The sequence below is a fragment of the Lithobates pipiens genome, unplaced genomic scaffold (assembly GCF_037356315.1).
Source record: "Lithobates pipiens isolate NorthernLeopardFrog02 unplaced genomic scaffold, aLitPip1_a1.2 Scaffold_22, whole genome shotgun sequence".
Taxonomy (NCBI): Eukaryota; Metazoa; Chordata; class Amphibia; order Anura; family Ranidae; genus Lithobates; species Lithobates pipiens.
Window position 1 is genome coordinate 87,772,394 of NW_027507784.1, and position 23,388 is coordinate 87,795,781.

Genomic DNA, 23,388 nt, shown 5'->3' on the forward strand with positions numbered 1-23,388 from the left:
GCTGGTAACATTCACAAACATTTCTTTTTTTTTCCTTTGGAGAATTTATTGACACATTTTTCAATTATGCGTTTTGTTCTTGTTTGCATTCTCGGGAGACGAGGATCATTTTCTATTGAGTCTCCTCCGGTGGAATCGATTGTACGGTTATTACATTGACCAGATATTAATAAACACGTGGCTGGGTCTGGGATTTTGCGGGAAATGAGAGCAGAGATTGACACACATGGCTGGGTCTGGGATTGTGTGGGAAAGTAGAGCTGAGAATGATACACATGGCTGGGTCTGGGACTGTGCAGGAAACCATAGAAAAGAATGATACACGTGGCTGGGTCTGGGATTATGCAGGAAATAAGAGAAAAGAATGGATACACATGGCTGGGTCTGGGATTGTGCGGGAAATGAGAGCCAACAATGACACACACGTGGCTGGGTATGGAATTGGCCGGGAAATGAGATCAGACAATGACAAACGTGGCTGGGTTTGGGATTGTGCTGAAAATGAGAGCAGAGAATGACACACACGTGGCTGGGTCTGGGATTGTGCGGAAAATGAGAGCCGACAATGACACACACGTGACTGGGTCTGGGATTGTCAGGGAAATGAGAGTCGAGAATGACACACACGTGACTGGGTCTGGGATTGTCGGGGAAATGAGAGTCGAGAATGACACACAAGTGGCTGGGTCTGGGATTATGCAGATAATGAGAGCAATGAATGATATACGTGGCTGGGTCTGGGATTGTGCGGGAAATGAGAACAGAGAACGACACATGTGACTGAGTCTGGGATTGTGCGGGAAATGAGAGCCGAGAATGACACACATGTGGCTGGGTCTGGGATTGTGTGGGAAATGAGAGCATAGAATGACACACACGTGGCTGGGTCTGGGATTGTATGGGAAATGAGAGTCGAGAATGACACACACATGGCTGGGTCTGGGATTGTGTGGGAAATGAGAGCATAGAATGACACACACGTGGCTGGGTCCGGGATTGTGCGGGAAATGAGAGTCGAGAATGACACACACATGGCTAGGTCTGGGATTGTGCCGGAAATGACAGCTGAGAATGACATACGTGTTAGGGTTACAGGGAAGGTTAATGTTAGGGGTACAGGGAGGGTAAGTGTTGGGTTTACTTGGAGGATTGGTGTTGGGGTTACAGGGAGGGTTAATGTTAGGGTTACAGGGAGGTTAGTGTTGGGTTTACAGGGAGAGTTAATGTGAGGAGTACAGGGAGGTTTAGTATTAGGATTAGTTAGAGGATTGGTGTTGGGGATACAGGGAGGGTTAGTGTTGGGGTTACAGGGAGGATTAGTGTTGGGGTACAGGGAGGTTTATTGTTGGGGTTACAGGGAGGGTTAGTGTTGGGGTTAAAGGAAGGGTTAGTGTTAGGGTTACAGGGAGGGTTGGTGTTGGGGTTACAGGGAGGGTTAGTGTTTGGGTACAGGGAGGTTTATTGTTAGGGTTACAGGAAGGGTTAATGTTGGGGTACAGGGAAGGTTAGTGTTGGGGTTACAGGGAGGGTTAGTGTTGGGGTTACAGGGAGGGTTAGTGTTGGGGTTACAGGGAGGGTTAGTGTTGGGGTACAGGGAGGTTTACTGTTGGGGTTAAAGGGAGGGTTAGTGTTGGGGTTACAGGGAGGGTTAGTGTTGGGGTACAGGGAGGTTTATTGTTAGGGTTACAGGAAGGGTTAGTGTTGGGGTACAGGGAAGGTTAGTGTTGGGGTTACAGGGAGGGTTAGTGTTGGGGTTACAAGGAGGGTTAGTGTTGGGGTACAGGGAAGGTTAGTGTTGGGGTTACAGGGAGGGTTAGTGTTGGGGTTACAGGGAGGGTTAGTGTTGGGGTTACAGGGAGGGTATTAGGGTTAAAGGGGGTTGTAGGGTACAGGCATCACTCTATGAACCCTGAGCTCACGTCTCCCAGGTTGGGGTTATTTTTTGCTGCACTCTCGAGGTACATGGTGCTGAGTGAAGGGTATGCACTGTGCCGGTACATTGCCGGTAATTGTATAATAACACTGCCTTACCTGGTCTGCCCTGATACAGGTTCACTTCAACTGTCTGTGAATGTTACCAGTGGCTTTTCTGCATCTTCCAACTCTCGGCTCTCTTTATCTTACAAAACATTTATTTTTTACATGCACAGAAAAAAAAAAATGAACACCACAGGCAATGAAAGATGATGTTGGGGGCTTGTGTCATTTTAGGGTTGAAAAGGACACATGAGGATAATGGTAAAGCAACGCACCATGAGTAAAGCGTCCGAAGACCCTCCGGGAATGTCCTGATTTCTACAGAGAAGAAAGAGAAGCATCGGCGTTAACGGCAGAACAAGGTGCATTGAACGTACCGGGCAACCCTTCGCTGACCCCAGCTGTGCTGTCTTCCCAACTGCTGTATAACCACAGGTCCCTAAGAGATTTACATCGCATCAATTAATAATGGCTCCAGTAGGAATTCTTGTTCTGTTGTCATGGCAACGGCCGCTGACCCTGTCACTATTAATAAAGGTCTTCAGAGCGCTATACAGTAATGTGGAAAAACAAGAAGTAATGATCCCCCCCCCCTACATAAGTGGTGGGGGGTAGCTTTAGCCTGACAAGATTTCCTATTACTTGTGTGGTAGTTATGGGTCTCTGGTGCCTAGGCCTAGAAGACTTGCCGGTGATGGAATGATGCTATTAAGAGTTCTACCGGAGTTTTAACATGGCAAGAAAATGTTAGATGAGAATAACGGTAACAGATCAAATGGAACCTGTCACCTTTTAGGATAAATGTGAGGTAGCACTAGAGCTTGTCAGTGGTGGGAAGGTCTGTGATGGCTTGACTCATGGTAGGTCCTTGGAGTTGGTCCTTCAGAATGTTAAAATTGTGGAAATAGGTGAGGAACACTGCGTGTTAATAGAAAGTCTTCGAAACCTGACCTGGTTGAAGAACAATCATTACCTTAATAGTGTATGATGTAAAAAATAGTCAACAAGTTTCAGGTAAACGGGGCTTCCCTTTCTTCAGGGTTTCGGTAGTGTTAGACATGTTGGTCGTGGACACTACTGGAATCTGTATCCAGAGTTTTCTGATGTGTTTTCACTACAGGCATGGCAGACACTCCAGAACATTGTTTTCATACCAGGATACAGACTGCATGCCCATGTCGGACAGATCTAATGGGTGAGTTGGTCTGTGACGGCTTGACTAGTGGAGGATCCTTGGAGTGGGCCCTTCAAGCATGTGAAGATTGTGAAGGTAGGCGTGCATCAATAGAAAATGTTTGAAACTCTACCTGGTTGAAGAACAATGACTACAGTAGTAGTGTATGACGTAAAACATAGCCAATGTGTTTCAGGTAAATGGGGCTTCTGCAATTTCGGTACCGTAAGATATGTTGGTGAATCTGTGTCCTAATATGTCAATGGTTTTCTGAAGTGTTGGCCACTACAGACATGATAGACACTCCAGGAAACTGTTGTCATATCAGGACACAGACCTCAGTGCCCATATCTAACAGATCTAATGTATGGGTAAGTCTGATGGCTTGAATAATAGAAGGTCCTTGGAGTGGGCCCTTCAAGTGTGTGAAGATTGTGAAGGTAGGTGAGACACATTGTGTGTCAATAGAAAATATTTGAAACTCTACCTACTTGAAGAACAATAATTACCTTAATAGTGTATTATCTAAAACATAGACAGCATGTTTCAGGTAGATGGGGCTTCCCCTTCTTCCGAGATTTGGTAGTGTTAGATATGTTGGCCGTATGTATGATGTAAAACATAGACAGCGTGTTTCAGGTAGATGGGGCTTCCCCTTCTTCAGAGATTTGGTAGTGTTAGATATGTTGTCCGTATGTATGATGTAAAACATAGACAGCGTGTTTCGGGTAGATGGGGCTTCCCCTTCTTCAGAGATTTGGTAGTGTTAGATATGTTGGCCGTATGTATGATGTAAAACATAGACGGCGTGTTTTGGGTAGATGGGGCTTCCCCTTCTTCCGAGATTTGGTAGCATTAGATATGTTGGCCGTGAGCACTGGAATGTTCTGACGTGTTTGCCACTACAGGCATGACAGACACTCCAGAACACTGTTTTCATACCATGACACTGCATGGACCATGGACTGCATGCCCATGTCCAAATGATCTAATGGGTTGGTTGGTCTGTGATGGCTTGACTAGTGGAGGGTCCTTGGAGTGGGTCCTTCAAGCATGTGAATATTGTGAAGCTAGGCGTGGAACACCATGCATCAACAGAAAATGTTGGAAACTCTACCTGGTTGATAAACAAGAATTACGGTAACAGTGTATGACATAAAACAAAGCCAACAAGTTTCAGGTAAATGGGGCTTCCCCTTCCTCAGGGTTTTGGTAGCATAAAATATGTTGGTGAATCTGCGTCCTAATATGATAATGGTGTTCTGAAGTATTGGCCACTACAGACATGACAGACACTCCAGAACACTGTTGTCATATCAGGACACAGACTGCAGTGCCTATGCTTAACAGCTCTAATGTTACTAAAGCTCTGAAGAAGGGTAACTCCAACCCCTGAAAACGTGTTGGTTATGTTTTTATGTTATACACTAATAAAATGAACATTGTTCTCCAATTGGCTGGCTACCTGTAATACAAGGGTCCTCACAAGGGTGTTTTTACAGATGTTTCTGTTGATTGCTATTGGATGTGGAAGGCTTTAATATGAAAAGGTATTTTCAAATTTACCCAACACTAAACAAGAGAGAGGGATATAATTTTAGCCAAGTGACCATAGCTACAGAGATTCTTGTGACTCCTCTTAGTTATCCCTAACTAAGGGACAACTTCCTATGCAGTTTACAGAAGAGAATGCTTATTGACTGTCCAATGGGCAGGCTGGATAAAGGAAGATAACACAGGAGCTGCAGAAATGTGGCTCTGAGCAATGGTGTCACCCCTTAGCTAAACAGTGTAGCAAGGACTTTAAATTACATGAATGGAGAAGCAGAACTACCGGTATTTCAGTGGCCATTGCGCATCACATATATTCACTTCAATCGTTTTTTTTGCTTTAGCTGTTTGGCTTTATTTAAAGAATATGTCACCCCAAGTTTTATAATCCTGATATGTGTGACTGCCGTACCATGCTGTACTTGTATGAGAAAGTCTCCTGTTCTCTTTGTATAGCTTCCTTTGTGTGAAATCACCAGTGTTCTGCCAATCCCCCTACTTTACTATTAAAAAAATTACCACACTAGGCATAAGAGCACATGGTGGTCAGTTTTATAGTTGTGCTGGGAACTCAGCCTGCTCTTCTCCAATGATTAGACTTGTGCTGATATGCCCCCCCCTGCACTGCCATTGACTGGGAAGACCAGTTTACTGCTGTGTTACTTCCCCTTGCTCTCTGGGTTCTTATGCAGCTTGGAACACAGGGTATCTCTTATAAAAAGGGGGGTATTTATAATGTTTTTATATGTATACACAAATATTTTGCCATTTATTTCTATTTTACACCAAATGGGTTGTTTTACAAGATGAGGGCTCCTTTATACTTTAAATGGAAGTTTAATCTGTTTAAATTTTAGCTTTCCTTGGTTTAACCACTTTGGCCCCCGGAAGTATCTACCCCCTTAATGACCAGGCCATTTTTGCGATACAGCACTGCGTCTCTTTAACCTTCAAAGCCGCATGTCAGTGCAACTTCGGGTGCAAATTGGAAGACATCTGTGTGGCTTTATACACAGATATCTAGGCAAGTCACACCCAAAATCACCAAAAGTAGTGCAGGAACTACCGTGTTTCCCCGAAAGTAAGACAGTGTCTTACTTTCTTTTTATCCCCAAAAGCCCCACTATGTCTTACTTTCGGGGTATGTCTTATATTGGAAAAAAATTGTCGAATTTTTTGTTTTAACCATAAAATTAACATTTATTAACAACCTGAACAGTATTGTATTCACCACAAAACAGTTTTATAAAAGGAAGTGCCAAGAATGTCTTGTTACAACATTGCATAACATGTAAAACAATGAAAAATGGTAAGAACGAACAGTGGAATACTGGAAGATAAAACAGATTTATGTGTGATACAGTACCACCTGCTGTATTTAATCCAGTGTGACACCTGCTGATACCCACTGGGTTACATACAGCAGATGATACCCCAGTATGCCAGTGTGTATGTTTTACTGATGTATGATTAATACTGTGTGCATTACCGTATTTTAAGCAGGAGGCGGCAGTGACAAGTGCAGGGGACGGCGCGGTGACGTATGGAGAGGGGGGCGGCTCAGGCGTGGGCAGGAGGCGGCGCTCATTAAGATCAGAGGGAAATGGCAGACGCGGCGACGTATGGAGAGGGGGGCGGTGCGGACGTGGGCAGGAGGCGGCGCGCAGCTAGATGAGAGGGAGGCGGCAATACCCCCGTGTTTCCCCGAAAGTAAGACATATGTCTTACTTTCGGGGTACGGCTTATATTAGCCGACCCCTCTGAAACTCCCGATATGTCTTACAATCGGGGGTGTCTTACTATCGGGGAAACACGGTACTTGTGCAAATCAGTGCGGCACTGCAAAGTCCACGTCGCACCAGTTTGAACAGTGTGATTGCTGGTGTCACGTCACATTCGGCTACCCTTCATATTTTTCTACCCGCTGGAGTGCGCATGTGCAACACTGCCATATGCGTACCAGCACAGGGCCGCTCGCCGCGCTTCGGGCACGGCCTTGCTTTGTGCGGCATTATTAAAGTCTAACTCTATGTCCACTTGGATGGTGGGGCTTGAATCTGGGACTCGGGTGGAATGCATATGGCGGCGTCGCGCATGCGCAGTTCGGCGTGTAGCCAAATGTGATGGGCATATGTGACGAAACATCGTCAATAGGCTACAACTTGCCATGCAATTTGACCTGTGAAAATCGCAGGACAAGCCACTCCAATGTGAATGGGGGCTAAGGCTCCATTTACACCAATGCATTTTTTCATGCTTTTTGCAGAGACGCAGGACATTATTTTTAACACGGGCTCCTATGGAACACAGTCACATCAAAGCATTTTTGTGCCTCTGCGTTTTTAGAAAGGGTCAGTGACTTTTTTAAACACAAAATGCTGCTTTTTTGGTTCAATAGACTTCAGTGGAGAAGCTGCAGAAAAGCATGTAGTGCTTTTTTAAAATGTTTTTAAATGATTTTTGATTTGCATAAAAGAAGCATAATGAATGCAAATCATTGCCAATTTGCGGTTAAAAAAAAAATGCAAAAAGCACTGCAGAAACTCTCAAAAGTAACATGCATAGGTGTGAATGGAGCCCTCACACTTGTACGACTCCAAAGTTGTGCTGACTTAGGAATGCAACTTTGACGCAACTTTGAATGGGATTGATTTGAATGCGACTTTGGCTTTGACCAGTGATAATGGACAACTGTTGCATTGTATAACATTCAAGTATGACTTTCATGCTACTTTTGAAGGTCAACATTGAAGTCTTTGGCACTCAAGTTGCATGAAAGTCAGACCAAAGAAGTGCATGAACTAGTCGCTGCAACTTTAAGTCGCACATATATGAATGGGTAGCATTGGAAAACATGGGGAACGACTTGGCATGCAACTTTGATGTCCAAAAGTGCATGAAAAGTGAGACAAGTGTGAATGGAGCCTAACACTCACATGCAATGCTAAGTTCCCATGATTGAAACAACTGAAATCCAATGAATGAAAGGGGTAGCCCAATGTCAGTAAGGCTGGAGATGAAAGGACTACATGATGCTGGACATCTTCCAGCCAGCAAATGAGGGAAGATATATCTGCTGCTCTATAAATTGCACATTGTAGGAAGCCCACAGTGTGCAGTGAAATCAGAAAAAGCGACTTCAGTACAGGAGAGGAGCTGGTACAACTGTGCAAGACTGAAGGGAAGGCCAGAGGTCAGATTTGATCTCAGTCACATTATTAGGACAATGCTCTCACTCTCCGACTGGGAAACAGAATTATAATAAGGTGATCGCGGTCTACAGGGGCATCACAGTTTAAAGAATTAGACAGACAATGATGTAAGGGCTCTGTGACCCAACTTCTCTCATCCAAGCTGGCCGCCAGCCCGTCTTCACAGCCAGCAGATCAGACAATTACCTGGCTGGCTGTTAGATCAGCATCCCATGAAACATTAGAAAGCTATTTCACATCGCTCTGCAGCCCCTCTTTCTGGAATCTTACTGATGTCTTCCATATGTAGAGGGATGACCAAATCCATCGACCATACATTTTATCAGCTGATCTTTTGCTCATAAGCAATCATTTGATACAAGATTCTAGCTTTACTTTAAAAAATCAGCTTTTTACTACAATATGTTTATAATAATAATGTTTATGAGTCCTGGTTCACACTCATGCAGTGCAGGAACCGCATGCAATTTTAAACAGGAATCACGCGGCATTCCTGCTCCAAACACATGCGATTCTTCAGTGGTGCCATTTGAACCATTCCTTCTGTATGGCTCAAATCGCACTGTATCTGCACCAAAATTGTGCAGGATCCTTGTTTTTGCCACACCGGAATCTAATCACATGGATGTTAACACCCATGCGATCCAATTCTGCAAATCGCACTGCATTTTGCGGACCAATTTCGGTGTGTCTTTAACATATACACCTGCAGCGGTTCGCATAAACAGGATGTGATTTTGATGCTGTGCAGAAGCCGAACAGAATTTGCTGCAAATTCCGCACCACATCAGTGTGAACCGGCACTGAATGATACAATTCTCTGATGGGAACCATTGGTGGGAATACATTAAAACTGCAGAATCTGGTACAGCTGTGCATTGTAGCCAATCAGCTTCTAACTTCAGCTTGTTCAATTAAGCTTTGACAATAAAACCTGGAAGCTGATTGGTTTCTATGCAGAGCTGCACCAGCTTTTGCACGCCCCAGTTTTAATTAATCCCCATTGTTTATATTGGACATTGGCATCGTATGTAGCCAGCATAAAACTTAGAGTGGTTGTAAAGGATTTAAATAACAAACATCTCTATACTTACCTGCTTTGTGCAATGGAATTGCACAGAGCGGCCCTGAAGCTCCTCTTTTTGGGTCCCCCGCCAGTTCTCCGCTCCTCCCCTCTGCCCAGTGTCCCCATGGGAAGCCCTCATGCATGCTCACTCCCGAGCCCCGCTGCTGCATCCATTGACACAGTCGTTTGCTTTGATTTACAGCCAATGGCTCTTGGTGCCCCAGCAAAGCCAGTGAGACCTGGAACAGAGGGGAGAGAAGAACTACAGACGTGCACAGTGCTGGATAGAATGAGGGTTCAGGTACAGTGAGGGAAAAAAGTTTTTGATCACCACTGGCAAAGAAGTGATCAGTCTATAATTTTAATGGTAGGTTTATTTTAACAGTGAGAACAAAAATATCCAGAAAGATGCATTATCAATCAGAAAGATTTCTGGCTCCCAGGTGTCTTCGATGCAGGTAACGAGCTGAAATTAGGAGCACTCTTAAAGGGAGTGCTCCTAATCACAGCTTGTTACCTGTATAAAAGACACCTGTCCACAGAAGCAGTCAATCAATCAGATTCCAATCTCTCCACCATGGCCAAGATCAAAGAGCTGTCCAAGGATGTCAGGGACAAGATTGTAGACCTACACAAGACTGGAATGGGCTACAAGACCATCACCAAGCAGCTTGTTGAAAGGGTGACAACAGTTGGTTAGATTATTTGCCAATGGTAGAAACACAAAATAACTGTCCATCTCCCTTGGTCAGGGGCTCCATGCAAGATCTCACCTCGTGGAGTTTTAATGATCATGAGAATGGTGAGGAATCAGCCCAGAACTACATTTTGTCAATGATCTCAAGGCAGCTGGGACCATAGTCACCAATAAAACCATTGGTAACACACTACGCCGTGAAGGACTAAGATTCTGCAGCGCCCACAAAGTCCCGCTCAAGAAAGTACATGTACAGGCACGTCAGAAGTTTGCTAATGAACATCTGAATGATTTAGAGGAGAACTGGGTGAAAGTGTAGTGGTCAGATGACATCAAAATCGAGCTCTTTGGCATCAACTCAACTAGCTGTGTTTGGAGGAAGAACACCATCCCCACCGTCAAATATGGAGGTGGAAACATTATGCTTTGGGGGTGTTTTTCTGCTAAGGGGACAGGACAACTTCATTGCATCAAAGGGACGATGAACGTGGCCATGTACTCTCAAATCTTGGGTGAGACTCTCCTCCCCTGAGCCAAGGCATCAAAAATGGGTCGTGGATGTGTATTCCAGCATGACAATGACCCAAAACGCACAGCCAAGGCAACAAAGGGGGGAAGTTTAGAGTTACAGAGGAGGTCTAGAATTATTGCTCTATTGCTCTAACGATCGCAGGGATACCTCACGTGTGTGGTTTGAACACTGTTTACATATGCAGGACCTGACCTACGTATGCGTTCACTTTTGTGTGCAAGCACGAAGGGATGGGGGCGCTTTAAACAATTTTTCTTTTTTTTGTTCATTTAATGTATTTATTTATTCAGGGGTACCACACTGTGGCCAGTGGGATAAGAAAATTTTCTTACGTCAGTGGGAGTAAACAATGCTCCACGATTGGTATCAATGGGAGGAATAGTGCCCCATTATTGGTATCAATGGGAGGAATAGTGCCCCATTATTGGTATCAGTGGGAAAAATAGTGCCTTATCATTGGTATCAGTGGGAGGAATCGTGCCCCATAATTGGTGTCAGTGGGAGGAATGGTGCCCCATCATTGGTGTCAGTGGGAGTAATAGTGCCCCGTCATTGGTGTCAATGGGAGGATTAGTGCCCCATCATTGGTGTCAATGGGAGGAATAATGCCCCATCATTGGTGTCAATGGGAGGAAAAGTGCCCCATCATTGGTGTCACTGGAAAAAATAGTGCCCCATCATTGGTGTCAATGGGAGGAGTAGTGCCCCATCATTTGGTGTCAATGGGAGGAATAGTGCCCCATCATTGGTGTCAATGGGAGGAATAGTGCCCCATCATTGGTGTCAGTGGGAGGAACGGTGCCCCATCATTGGTGTCAATGGGAGCAATAGTGCCCCATTGTTGGTGTTGGTGGCAGGAACTAAGTCAGCAACAGTGGAGGAAAAATGCCCTAAGGAGTGAATAAAAGCAAACAAAAGGTCACATCCGGCCCTTGGAAGCCTCTGTCCTATACTTATAAAAGTCCACAACAACAAAGCCTATTGTACTTCAGCGGAATGCAGAAATCACACCACCCTCTGTGCACGTGCAAACCTGGCCTGCCTAATAAAACCTTATGACATATTAGTGCATTGAATATTTTATGAGTTGCCTGCAGTGCAGCTGTGTGCAGGAGAACACAAGAGAGCTACCAATTGCATAAATTCTTTTAGTTGCGCAGAACACAAGTATTGAAATCATCAACATTGCAGTCTACATGAAAAGACCCGTGATTAGGATACAGGTCTATAATGATGTATTGAGTGATTCACTTCCTATCAGGGATTGCAACATGATTGCTTGACAATAAAGTATGATGTGGTCAGGGGTTGGCAGGTCATCAGTTCACAGCTTAAGCACTTGGCACCGAGGCCAATTCTGGCATTTCTCTCCTATATGTATAAATCATTATTTTTTTGCTAGAAAAAAAAAAAAAAAAATATATATATATATATATATATATATATATATATATATATATATATATATATATATATTAGGAAAGACCCTAGGGAATAAAATGGCGATCGGTGCAATTTTTTATGTCACACGGTATTTACACAGCAATTTTTCAAACGCATTGAACGTATTTTTAAAAAATACACTTTAATGAATAAAAAAAACAAAACACAATAGTTACCCCAATTCTTTTGTAAAATGTGAAAGATGATGTTACGATGAGCAAATGGATACCTAACATGTAATGCTTTAACACTGTAAATGGAATGGCGCCAAGCTACTTAAAAATCAAATTTTTTTACAGGTTATCAGTTTAGCGTTACAGAGGAGGTCTAGTCCTAGAATTATTGCTCTTGCTCTAACGATCACAGCGATACCTCACATGTGTGGTGTCTGAATACTGTTTACATATGCAGGACGCGACCTACGTATGCGTTCACTTTTGCGCGTGACCACGAAGGGATGGGGGCGCCTTAAACTTTTCTTTTTGTTGATTTCATTTTTTTTTTTTTTTTTTTTTTACACTTTCCTTTAATTTTTTTATCACTTTTTATCCTATTACAACGAATGTAAACATAAATTGTAATAGGAATAGGGCATGACCGATCTGGAGAGATCTGGGGCCTGTAAGTCCCCACATCTCTCCTCTATGCTGAAAAAGCCTGAGATAAAATAAATAAATAAAATAAAATCGGTCTCAGACTTTTCTACAAAAAAAAATAAAAAATAGCAGTGTTCACATCTGCCAGTGACGTCTTGACAACGCTTCTGGCCTCTGAGGGTCATAGAGATGGCTTGGGACCATGTGGTCCTCGGCCAGCTCTATGGTAAATTGGCACCATCCTCTCCCACCACCTGTAAAAGTAATCAACAGGCTAAACAGCTGCTGGCATGGCTTTTACACGGTAGGGAATGGCTGGCTGAAAAAAAATCTGGATGATGCCTGTAGCCGGTGGTGTATTTTGGTTCTGTGCTGCCCTAGGCAAGACTAAAATTGTGCGCCCCCATCTAAATTTGTCCCACCCTAGCCGCGGTATACCGGTCTTGTCTCAGTGTCTGAGAGGTAAGCTGCAGCAGCTGTCACTTCCTCATCAGACCCTGAGACATGGTTCGTCCATGTGCCATATATAGAATTACTGGCTGAATTAATGGCTCCCGCTGCTTTCAAGCTATCCAATGAGGACCCGAGACAGCGTCTGGAGCTGCTGGGCTTGTCTCTGGAACGACCACGTTCAGGTAAGAAAAAGGGGGGCTCTAGGGGGGCAGCTGCAGCACCGAAGGCACACCTCCCCACATTTTCAAATGGGAATGAGGGACACCTACTAGCAAAAATATGTAGGCATAGGACACGCCTCCTGCCACACCCCCTTAAAGGAGACTTAACTGAAAAAAAGGTAATCAAATCCACAAGTGCTTTTTTTTTTTTTTACCACTACTATTCCTTTATATTGGCTTTTAAAATTTACAAATGCAGCAATTTAGAATTTGGATGAAAGGTTTAGCACTGGGAAAAACTTTTTGAAAGATAAAAAGTGCATTTTATATACAACTATAGAGATCAGACCAAAATGAGGGACAAATGAGGGGGAAAGAGGGACAGAGGGACATTTCTCCAAATCAGGGCCAGTCCCTCCAAATCAGGGACAGTTGGGAGCTATGCTGAAGGCTTTTCACCTTCTTGCATAGAATGCATGAAGGTGAAAAACCCTGAGACTTCACAACTCATTTAACTAGATGCTGACCGCCGGCCGTCAAATGACGTGCGCGCGCATCCCTGTTTCTTCGGTGGCGGCGTGTCACGGAGACACCGCTCGCCACTGGAGGGGGTGAACAGCCATTGGTTATGGCTGTTTACCACGTGATCAGCCGTGATGAAGTCACGGCCAATCACAGATGGTCACACCCCGGCTGTGCACGGCGCATGCGCGCGAGCGCGCTGCGCGTGCACGTCGGTGGTGGCGTGTTCCCCGGGAACACTGCTCATCACCGACGCTGGTAAACAGCCATTGGCCGGCTGTTTACCCACGTGATCGGCTGTGATCCTTTCACAGCCGATCACTAAAATGTAAACAAACCGCGGTAACGAGATGTTACCGGGTTGTTCTCCTCCTCACACACCGATCGTGTGTGAGGAGGAGATTGCCGTAACAGCTCGTTACCACCTAGTGTACACCAATCACACGGATTGCCCCCCCCAATAAAGAGGACCTGTCACCACCCCTCATAGTACCTGTCAATCACAGTCCATCAGAGTACCTGTCACAGTCCATCAGAGTATTTGAGTACCTGTCATAGCCAATCAGAGTACCCGAGTACCTGTCCCAGTCCATCTGAGTACCCGAGTACCTGTCCCAGCCCATCAGAGTACCCGAGTACCTGTCACGGCACATCAGAGTACCCGAGTACCTGTCCCGGCACCTCAGAGTACCCGAGTACCTGTCACGGCCCATCAGAGTACCCGAGTACCTGTCACGGCACATCAGGGTACCCGAGTACCTGTCACGGTCCATCAGAGTACCTGAGTACCTGTCACAGTCCATCAGAGTACCCGAGTACCTGTCACAGTCCATCAGGGTACCCGAATACCTGTCACAGTCCATCATGGTACCCAAGTATCTATCACGGTTCAACAGTGTACCCGAGTACCTGTCACAGCCCATCAAAGTACCCGAGTACCTGTCACAGCCCATCAGAGTACCTGAGTAGCTGTCACAGCCCATCAGAGTACCCGAGTACCTGTCACAGCCCATCAGAGTACCCGAGTACCTGTCCCAGTCCATCTGAGTACCCGAGTACCTGTCACAGTTCATCTGAGTACCCGAGTACCTGTCACAGTTCATCTGAGTACCCGAGTACCTGTCACAGTTCATCTAAGTACCTGTCACAGTTCATCTCAGTACCCGAGTACCTGTCACAGTCCATATGAGTACCTGTCACTGCCCTTCAGAGTACCCAAATACTAGTCACCAAGCCATCAGAGTACCTGTCACCAGGCCATCAGAGTACCCGAGTACCTGTCACCAGGCCATCAGAGTACCCGAGTACCTGTCACCAGGTCATCAGAGTACCCGAGTACCTGTCACCAGGCCATCAGAGTACCGATTTGCAGCCCATGTCTCATAGAATATACGTTGGGGTGTTTGCTTTCCAAAATGGGGTCATTTTGTGGGTAATTTCACTGTCCTGGTGGTCCAGGACCTTCAAAAGTGTGATAGGTAGGAATGAAATGAGATGTGTCATTTATGCTCCTAGAATGCCTGAACGTACTACTTCAATGTTGGGCCTCTGTATGTGGTCAGGCTGTGTAAAAGTCCTACACATGTGGTATCGCCATACTCGGGAGGAGTAGCAGAATGTGTTTTGGGTTGTAATTTTTGCTATATACATGCTATGTGTTAGAAATATCTCATAAATTGACAATTTTGTGTAAAAAAAATGCGTTTAATTTTTTTCCACATATTCCAAAAACTTCTGGAAAAAAATTTACCATTCAAAAGACTCATTATGCCTCACAGATTATACGTTGGGGTGTTTGCTTTCCAAAATGGGGTAATTTTATGGTCAATTCCATTGTCCTGGTACTCCAGGGACTTCAAAAGTGTAATAGGTGGTTGAGAAATGAGATGCGTCATTTTTGCTCGTAGAACGTCTGAAGGTACTACATCAATGTTGGTGCTCTGTATGTGGCCAGGCTGTGTAAAAGTCTCACACATGTGGTATTGCCGTACTCGGGAAGAGTAGCAGAATGTATTTTGGGGTGTAATTTGTTGTATGCATATGTTGTGTGTGAGAAATAACCTGATAATATGACAATTTTGTAAAAAAAAAAAATAATAATAAAAAAAAAAAATCTTCATTTTGCAAAGAATTGTGGGAAAAAATTACAACTTAAAAAAACTCACCATGCTACTTACTTAATACCTTGGAATGTCTACTTTGTAAAAAGGGGTCATTTGGGGGGTATTTGTACTTTCCTGACTTGTTAGTGTCTCAAGAAATGAGGTACACCTGATGTATCAGATGTGATCAATTTTCAGCGATTGGCACCATAGTTTGTAGACTCTATAACTTTCACAAAGACCGAATAATATATACTAATGTGGGTTATTTTTACCAAAGATATGTAGCAGTATAAATTTTGGCCAAAATGTATGAAGAAAAGTTACTAATTAGCAAAAATTTATGACAAAAACAAAGAAAAGGGCATTTTTTTCACAAAATTTACGTTTTATTTTATTTATAGCACAAAAAATAAAAAACTCACTAGTGATTAAATACCACTAAAAGAAAGCTCTATTTGTGTGGAAAAAAGGACGCAAGTTTCATATGGGTACAGTGTTGCATGACTGAGTAATTGTCATTCAAACTGTGAGAGCACTGAAAGCTGAAAATTGGTCTGGTCAAGAAGGGGGTGTAACTGCACTGTATTGAGGTGGTTAAATAGGTTACCCTATTTTTAAAGTTTATGCTACAGGTAAACCTATATTAAGGCCTACCTGTAGCTAACCAGGATATCTCCTAAACCTGCACGGTTTAGGAGATATCCCCTGTCCCCTGCATGTGCCGATGACATTGGCACATGCACAGTAGAGCAAACTGACGCAATGGCACCTATGTCGTGCTGTATTAGTCTGCGTGCCGTTACACACGGGAGTGATGTCATTGCGGCTCCAGCCAATCGCAGCGCTGGAGCCGCGATACCTGGAAGTAACTCCGGGATGACATGTCGGCGGCCGGAGGGGGAGACGTGAACCACTGCGTGAACCACTTTGTTCTCTGGTAAGTAATACAAAATGAGCTAGAATGCTATGCATACTAGCTCATTATGCTTTTGTCTTGCAGGTTGTCTTTTTTTTTTTGGGGGGGGGGGGGGTGTACCAGAGTTTACTTCCCCTTTAAGGCAGTTTACAGGAATGGCATCACATATGTTGCAAGTCATACACTTCTTCAGGCAGAAGAGGGCGCTGTTTATCCACAAGGCACAATGCATTAGTAATATATCAGACACCTACATACCACGGAATGCCAGAGGAGCATTTCCCTAGGAGGGATCTATGATAAAGCACGCTTACACTGCAATCCCAAAAAAGTCCTTGTAGATATCCAGCTGCCAGTGGAAGACCATAGCTCCCAACCAATCAGACTTCCAAATACTGAATTTCACAATATAAGCTCAGTTTAGTGGTAAAAATAAGTGTGAAATGCAAGATTTCGGTGGGTGTAAAAATATGTTCGTTTGGTGACTTCAGACTGTAGGCTTATGCCCCGTACACACGATCAGGGCATAAGCCGCCAAATCCTGCCAGCAAAAGTCGGATGAGAGATTTTGGTCAGAAAATCCGACCGTGTGTATGCTCCATTGGACTTTTGCTGGCGGAATTTCTGCCAGCAAAAGACTGAGAGCAGGTTCTCTATTTTTCTGAGATGGAAAAATGACGATCATCTGTAGCAATTCCGACGCACAAAATTTCTACGCATGCTTGGAAACAATTTGACGCATTCTAGGATGGATTGAAATTCATTTTCTCGGCTCGTTGTAGTGCTGTACATCACCACGTTCTTGACAGTCGAAAGTTCAGAGAACTTTTGTGTGACCGTGTGTATGCAAGCCAAGCTTAAGCGGAATTCTGTCAGAAGTACCATCCAAGATTTTTCAGACGGAAATTCTGCTCGTGTGTACGGGGCATTTGTGTGGCAGAGTGCGGGTGTACCAAGATGGCGGCGAGGGAACATTACTTTCTTTACAAAATCTGACGGGTCGTCTAATCTGACGAAACACCTACCAACCTGAAGAAACAGCACAGTGCCACCTTCAGGTTGGAGGATATACTGCAGCCTCTACATATTTACAGTATGTCTCTTTGACTTATTTCACCGCAGCTTCAGCTTGTATAAGCGCAGTGTGAACAGCAAGCTTTGACAAAGCATTTTCAGAGCTTTCAGCAAACTTTGTTGAAGGTTTTACAGTACCATTTAGCTCCAGTTTGTAAACAATGAACACAGATCCTAATGGGAATGCTGATGGCCACTATTAGCAAGCTGCTAGCAGGCTTCAGTTGCTTTCAACAAGCTTCAAGAAGTGCTGAAGCCTGCTAGCAGCTTTTTTATAAAGTGCCAATCAGCACGTCCATTAGGATATGTGTTCAACATTTACAAACTAGAGCTGAATGGTGCTTTGAAAGCTTCAACAAAGGAGGGTTTGTTTTTATCTCTGTGTATCACCTGAGGCCAGTCACTACACTGGGTATATGGAAGGGTTTACAACCACTTTAACCCCTTCAGATCCGCGCTATAGACGAATGACGGCTACAGTGCGGATCTGCTTCGCCAGGAGGCCGCCAATAGACATCCTCCTCTTTGAAAGCTCACCACGCCCCCCCCCCCCGAAGGGGGCATGCAGCACGTGCTGTGATCGCCTGAGTCAATGAGACTCGGGTGATCACAGATCAGAGTAAGGGGTCGATCGTGGCCCCTTACCAATGACAGCTGATCACGTGATGTAAACAGAAAATCGGTATTTGATTGTTTTTTTCTTCTCATGTTGACAGTGTGAGAAGAAAAAAAAGCCGATCACCGGCTTCTGTTGAAGGGACATCAGTCCCAAAAGAGGAAGAGGCAAAGCCGCCTCATATGTGCCTACCAGTACCGCCTGCCAGTGGCATGAATCAGTGTCCATAGTGCCACGAATCAGTGCCCACCAGTACATAAGCACCAGCAATCAGTGCCACCTATCAATGCTCACTTGTGCCACCTATCAATGCCCACCAGTGGTGCCAATCAGTACCTCATCAGTTGCACCTAGCAGTGCTGCCTATCAGTGTCACCTACCAGTGCCGATCACTGCCACCCATCAGTGTCCATCACTGCCACACATCAGTGCCACCTATCACTGCCACCTGTTAGTGCCCTTCAGTGCCCCCTATCAATGCCCTTCAGTGCCGCCCATCAATGCCACCTCTCAGTGCCCACCAATGCCACCTATCAGTACCCACCAGTGTCACCTCATCAGTGCCCAGCAGTGCTGCCTATCAGTGCCCACCAGTGCCATGTAATCACTGTCCATCAGTACAGCCTATAAGTGCCCATCAGTGTAGCCTCATCAGTGTGCATCAATGAAGGAGAAAAATGACCTGTTTGCAAAATTTATTAACGAAATATAAAAAGTTTTTTTTTTTTTTTTTCATTTTGGTCTTTTTAATTTTTTTTTTAACAAAAAATAAAAAACCCAAAGCTGATCAAATAACACCAAAAGAGAGTTCTATTTGTGGGAAAAAAATGATAAAAATGTAATTTGGGTACACTGTAGCATGACCGCACAATTGTCATTCAAAGTGCCTCAGCGCTGAAAGCTGAAAATTGTCCTGGGCAGGAGGAGGGGGATTTAGGTTCCCAGTAAGCAAGTGGTTAAGTGAACCTATACAGAGTGCTGTACGTTTGTTTAAAAACGATTCCCCTGTTCTTCCAAATGCGGAGGGGTGTTAGCTGCATCGATCCATACATTGTGTTTACTTTCACAGTTGGGCTGTGTTCCCCCGGTACGCCGCGCTCCCTGCAATGTGTGGAAACACTCCGCTGCTTATTGCAGACCAGAAGGGGAAAAAAAAGCAGAGAAGGCATGAAAAGCACAGATTGGGTTTGCACAGTTGGGAGGATTCGCTGCTTACACATTCTAATGGATTGAAGTGAATCAGCTCATTACAATTAGCAGAGAGAGGGATCTGTCGGTGGCTGCAGATCTGTCAGCCTAACTGCCACTGACTGCGGGCATCCTACAGCCACCATAATGCGCCAATGGCCGAGGATGTCAGAGATATGACATAGCTCCCAACTGTCCCTGATTTGGAGGGACTGTCCCTGATTTGGAGCAATGTCCCTCTGTCCCTCTTTCGCCCTCATTTGTCCCTCATTTTGGTCTTATCCATATAGATGTATATAAAATGCACTTTTAAGTATCAAAAAGTGTTTTCCAGCCCTAAACCTTTCATCTGATTTCTAAATTGCTGCATTTGTAAATTCCAAAAGTCAATATAAAGGAATAGAAGTGGTAGAAAAAAGCACTTGTGGGTTTAACCAATCTTGTTTTTTTTTTTTGTACAATTCTCCTTTAACGGGGCATGGCAAGGGGGTGTGTCCTATGCCTGCATACTTTTGCTGATAGGTGTCCCTCATTTCCATCTCAAAAAGTTGGGAGGTATGCTATGGGATTCAGGGATGAAACACGCTGTTCTGCTGCGATGTGTTATACATGCAATAACAGTGACCTTCATTTTGTCAATGCAAATAAGTCAACGCAGTTCCAATGTACAGTACATGTGTTGCAGGGTACCACACCGCAGGGTAACGCACTAACAATTGTGGTGCACTGTGTTGGCAAAAAATAGTCCATGACAATTTTTTTTAGGACATTGTGTTACTTTGCCAGCCCACTAATTTGACCGGGCTGCTTTAAGGGCAATGCAGAGAAAATGGGTAGCCTCTACAATCAGTATTACCGAATAAACAAAAAAGAGATAACAAGGGTTGTACCATCATCCAAGAATTTAGAAATAAAGGGGTTGGGAACCTGGTCCCCAGCCAGGTTTCACCAAAAGAAAGGGGGCAAATCTATCTTGGTACAATGCAATGAAGGTAGACTCCATTGTATAGACAATTATATAAAATAATTCAAAAGTTTATTAATACATAACACAAGACAGAAAAATCAGTTGCAAATTAAAAACATGGGTTGAAGGGTCCATGTATATCAGCAAGATAATACTCCCCAAATGGGGAAGATCACAGTGGGATAGTTGATCACGGATAACATCTCAACTAGTTTTGCGGACTGAGCTGCTTCATCAGGAAGATATCTGCAATTTGATTAGCGCATGATCAATAATGATGTAATTGATCGCATACAGGGAAAACAATATATAAAACAACATATGAATCAAGCAATATGCAAATATTACATAGGGGCAGAAGCGAGACTGCTTACCCAGATCCCGGCAAACACAAGACATATGGCGGCACCCCTTCTTTCCCCCTTCCTTTATTTCATCCTTCCACCCCCTTTATTTAACAGTCCATGTACATCACCAAGATAATACTCCCGAAATGGGGTAGATCACACTTTTGACGAGCCTAAAAAAAGATAAATAACAAACATGATATAATTACCTGCTCTGTGCAGTCGTTTTGCACAGAGCAGCCCCGATCCTCCTCTTCTTGGCTCCTGGCTTCTTCCTCCTCCCAAATGCCCCCATAGCAAGCTCGCTCCCGATGCGCTGCTCCGTTCACACATACGCAGAGCATGGATGGCCCCAGCCCCTTCTCTCTCCTCATTGGCTCACTGGTTGGGATTGACAGTAGCAGAAGCCAATGAGGAGGGAGAGACCTGGGAGAGCTGAGGCTCCTGTGCACAGCGCTGGAGGAAGATCGGGCTCAGGTAAGTATTAGTGGGGGCTTGGGGGGGGGGGGGAGGGGCAACTGCACATAGGAGGTTCTTTACAATGCATGAAGGTAAAAAACCTTCAGCCTTTACAACCATGACATGTTGGGTATCTATTTACTGCAACCTCATCTTTTTTTTACTTTACCAAACACTTGATAAATCATTGCACTAATATGGTGTGATAAAAAGAATTGAAACTACCATGATTTTATTCTCTAGGGTCTCTGCTTTAAAAAAATAAAAATAAAAAGATACTATATTTGGAGAAAGGTTTAAGTAATCTTCAGGGCTAAAATTATTTTTTAAACGTATGTGCAAAAAAAAAAAAAAGGCAGCGAAAGGGTTAATTGCTGCTACAAAATCAACCATCTGATATCATTGTTGCTTCCGTTTCTATTTTTATTCATTTTATAAATTGTATTCAACGGATCACAGTGATTGCATTTTGTGTCGCATTTCCCTTAAAACGGACACCGTGAGGTTTTCTGTGATGTCGGAGAGAAAGAACCTGCAATGTCCAAATCATCAATCAGAAGCAGACTTTTGGTAATTTGTTAACACTGAACTGCTGAAAGTTGATATGCGATTGGTCGCAGTGGGTTGCCGCCGATGACTACTCATTTCTCCGTCTTATTAAATAAAAGCGGCGATTGTCTGTGCGCATTAAAACTGCCCCGTTGCGTCCATACAGCGAGGAGAGACAATCGGCGTGGTAAACCAATATTTAGTGCGGTCGATTCGTTCTCTATGAGATAGCCAGATCCCTGAAGCGTGAAATTGATAGAGCTAAATCTCGGAGCAGTAATAGACTTCATCCCAACGGTTTATACCAGGGCGGCTTGAACGATCGATTGCTCACATTGTATATAGATGGCGGGTGTCCATTAAAAAAGTCTTCAAGATAAATACTATCTCAGATCTTGGAAAAACATTTTTATTTCCAGCTGTTGCTGGAGTTAATTATGTTGTCGGTAGAGAGATTGCCGATGGCCGAGTCACCCAAACTTAATTTGGTGAGGAATGATTTTACTTACCGACTTGTTTTGTAATATCTGGCATACCTCACGATATTGTGAGATGGGAATGAGGGACACCTACTAGAAAACGTATGTAGGCATAGGACACGCCCCCCCGTCACGCCCCATAAAGGGGACATAACCCCCAAAAAAGGGTAAATAAATCCACAAGTTTACTTTTTTACCACTAATATTCCTTTATATTGGCTTTAAAATTGACAATTTAGAATTTGGATGAAAGGTTTAGCACTGGGAAACACTTTTTGAAAGATAAATAGTGCATTTTATAAAATGAGGAGGAAAGAGGGACAGAGGGACATTGCTCCAAATCAGGGACAGTCCCTCGAAATCAGGGACAGTTGGGAGCTATGCATCTGGTGATATAGTGTGTGCGCTCCATCTGACTTTTGCTGGCGGAATTCCAGCATGGAAAAGATTGAGAGCAGGTTCTCAATTTTTCGCTCGGAAAAAATTCTGAACGTCTGTAGTGATTCTGACGCGCAAAATTCCTACGCATGCTCGCAAACAATTTGACGCATGCTCGGAAGCATTAAACTTCATTTTCTCGGTACGTCACTGTGTTCTTGACGGTCGAAAGTTCAGTGAACTTTTGTGTGACATGCAAGCCAAGCTTGAGCGGAATTCTGCTGGAAAAACCGCTCGTGTGTATGCGGCATAAGTGTCCATACATTAACTTTCAGTGCTGACATTTTTTCTCCTAGGGTTTGTTCACGTCACTTATGGTGTGGGAAAAGGGGTGACGCACCCCCATGCATCTAGCAAATGAAGGTGCATTCGTGACCACCAAAACACATGGTACCGGCAGCACTTTAATGCCTTATACACACGGTCTGAAAATTCTGACGGAAAAGGTCCAATCGGATTATATTGTCGGAAAATCCGATTGTGTGTGGGCTCTATTGGACTTTTCCGTCAGAAATTCCGACAGAAAAAATTTGAGAGCAGTATCTCAAATTTTCCGACAACAAAAAAACCCATCGGACTTTTTCCGATCATTTGTAGAGAATTCCGATCGGACATAGTGCCACGCATGCTCAGATCAAATTACGAGACCAAAGCTATTGGCTACTAGCCTCGATGTAGTCCCGTCGTAACAAATGAGCGTCATCATGTTCCGAACGATTGGATTTTCCGACAACTTTGTCCGACCGTGTGTATGCAACACCAGTTTAGGACAAAATCCATCTGAAAAAATCCGACGGATTTTGTGGTCAGAATGTCCGTGTGTACAAGGCATTAGACCGGGCCAATTCTGCCACTTTTGGTTTACA

The 23,388-nt window shown here is 44.1% G+C and overlaps 1 protein-coding gene across 4 annotated transcripts in view; it reads right to left on the bottom strand.

The window, feature by feature from the left end:
- SPEG (striated muscle enriched protein kinase) overlaps positions 1–23,388 on the bottom strand; it is a 496,800-nt gene that overhangs the window by 293,148 nt on the left and 180,264 nt on the right. Inside the window, exon 2 of one of the 4 annotated variants that reach the window (XM_077447842.1) lies at positions 2,253–2,295. The exons of the other annotated variants lie outside the window; for them this stretch is intronic. Coding sequence (XP_077303968.1) covers positions 2,253–2,295 — 43 coding nt within the window. The remainder of the gene's footprint in view (positions 1–2,252; positions 2,296–23,388) is intronic. 4 annotated transcript variants of the gene reach the window in all.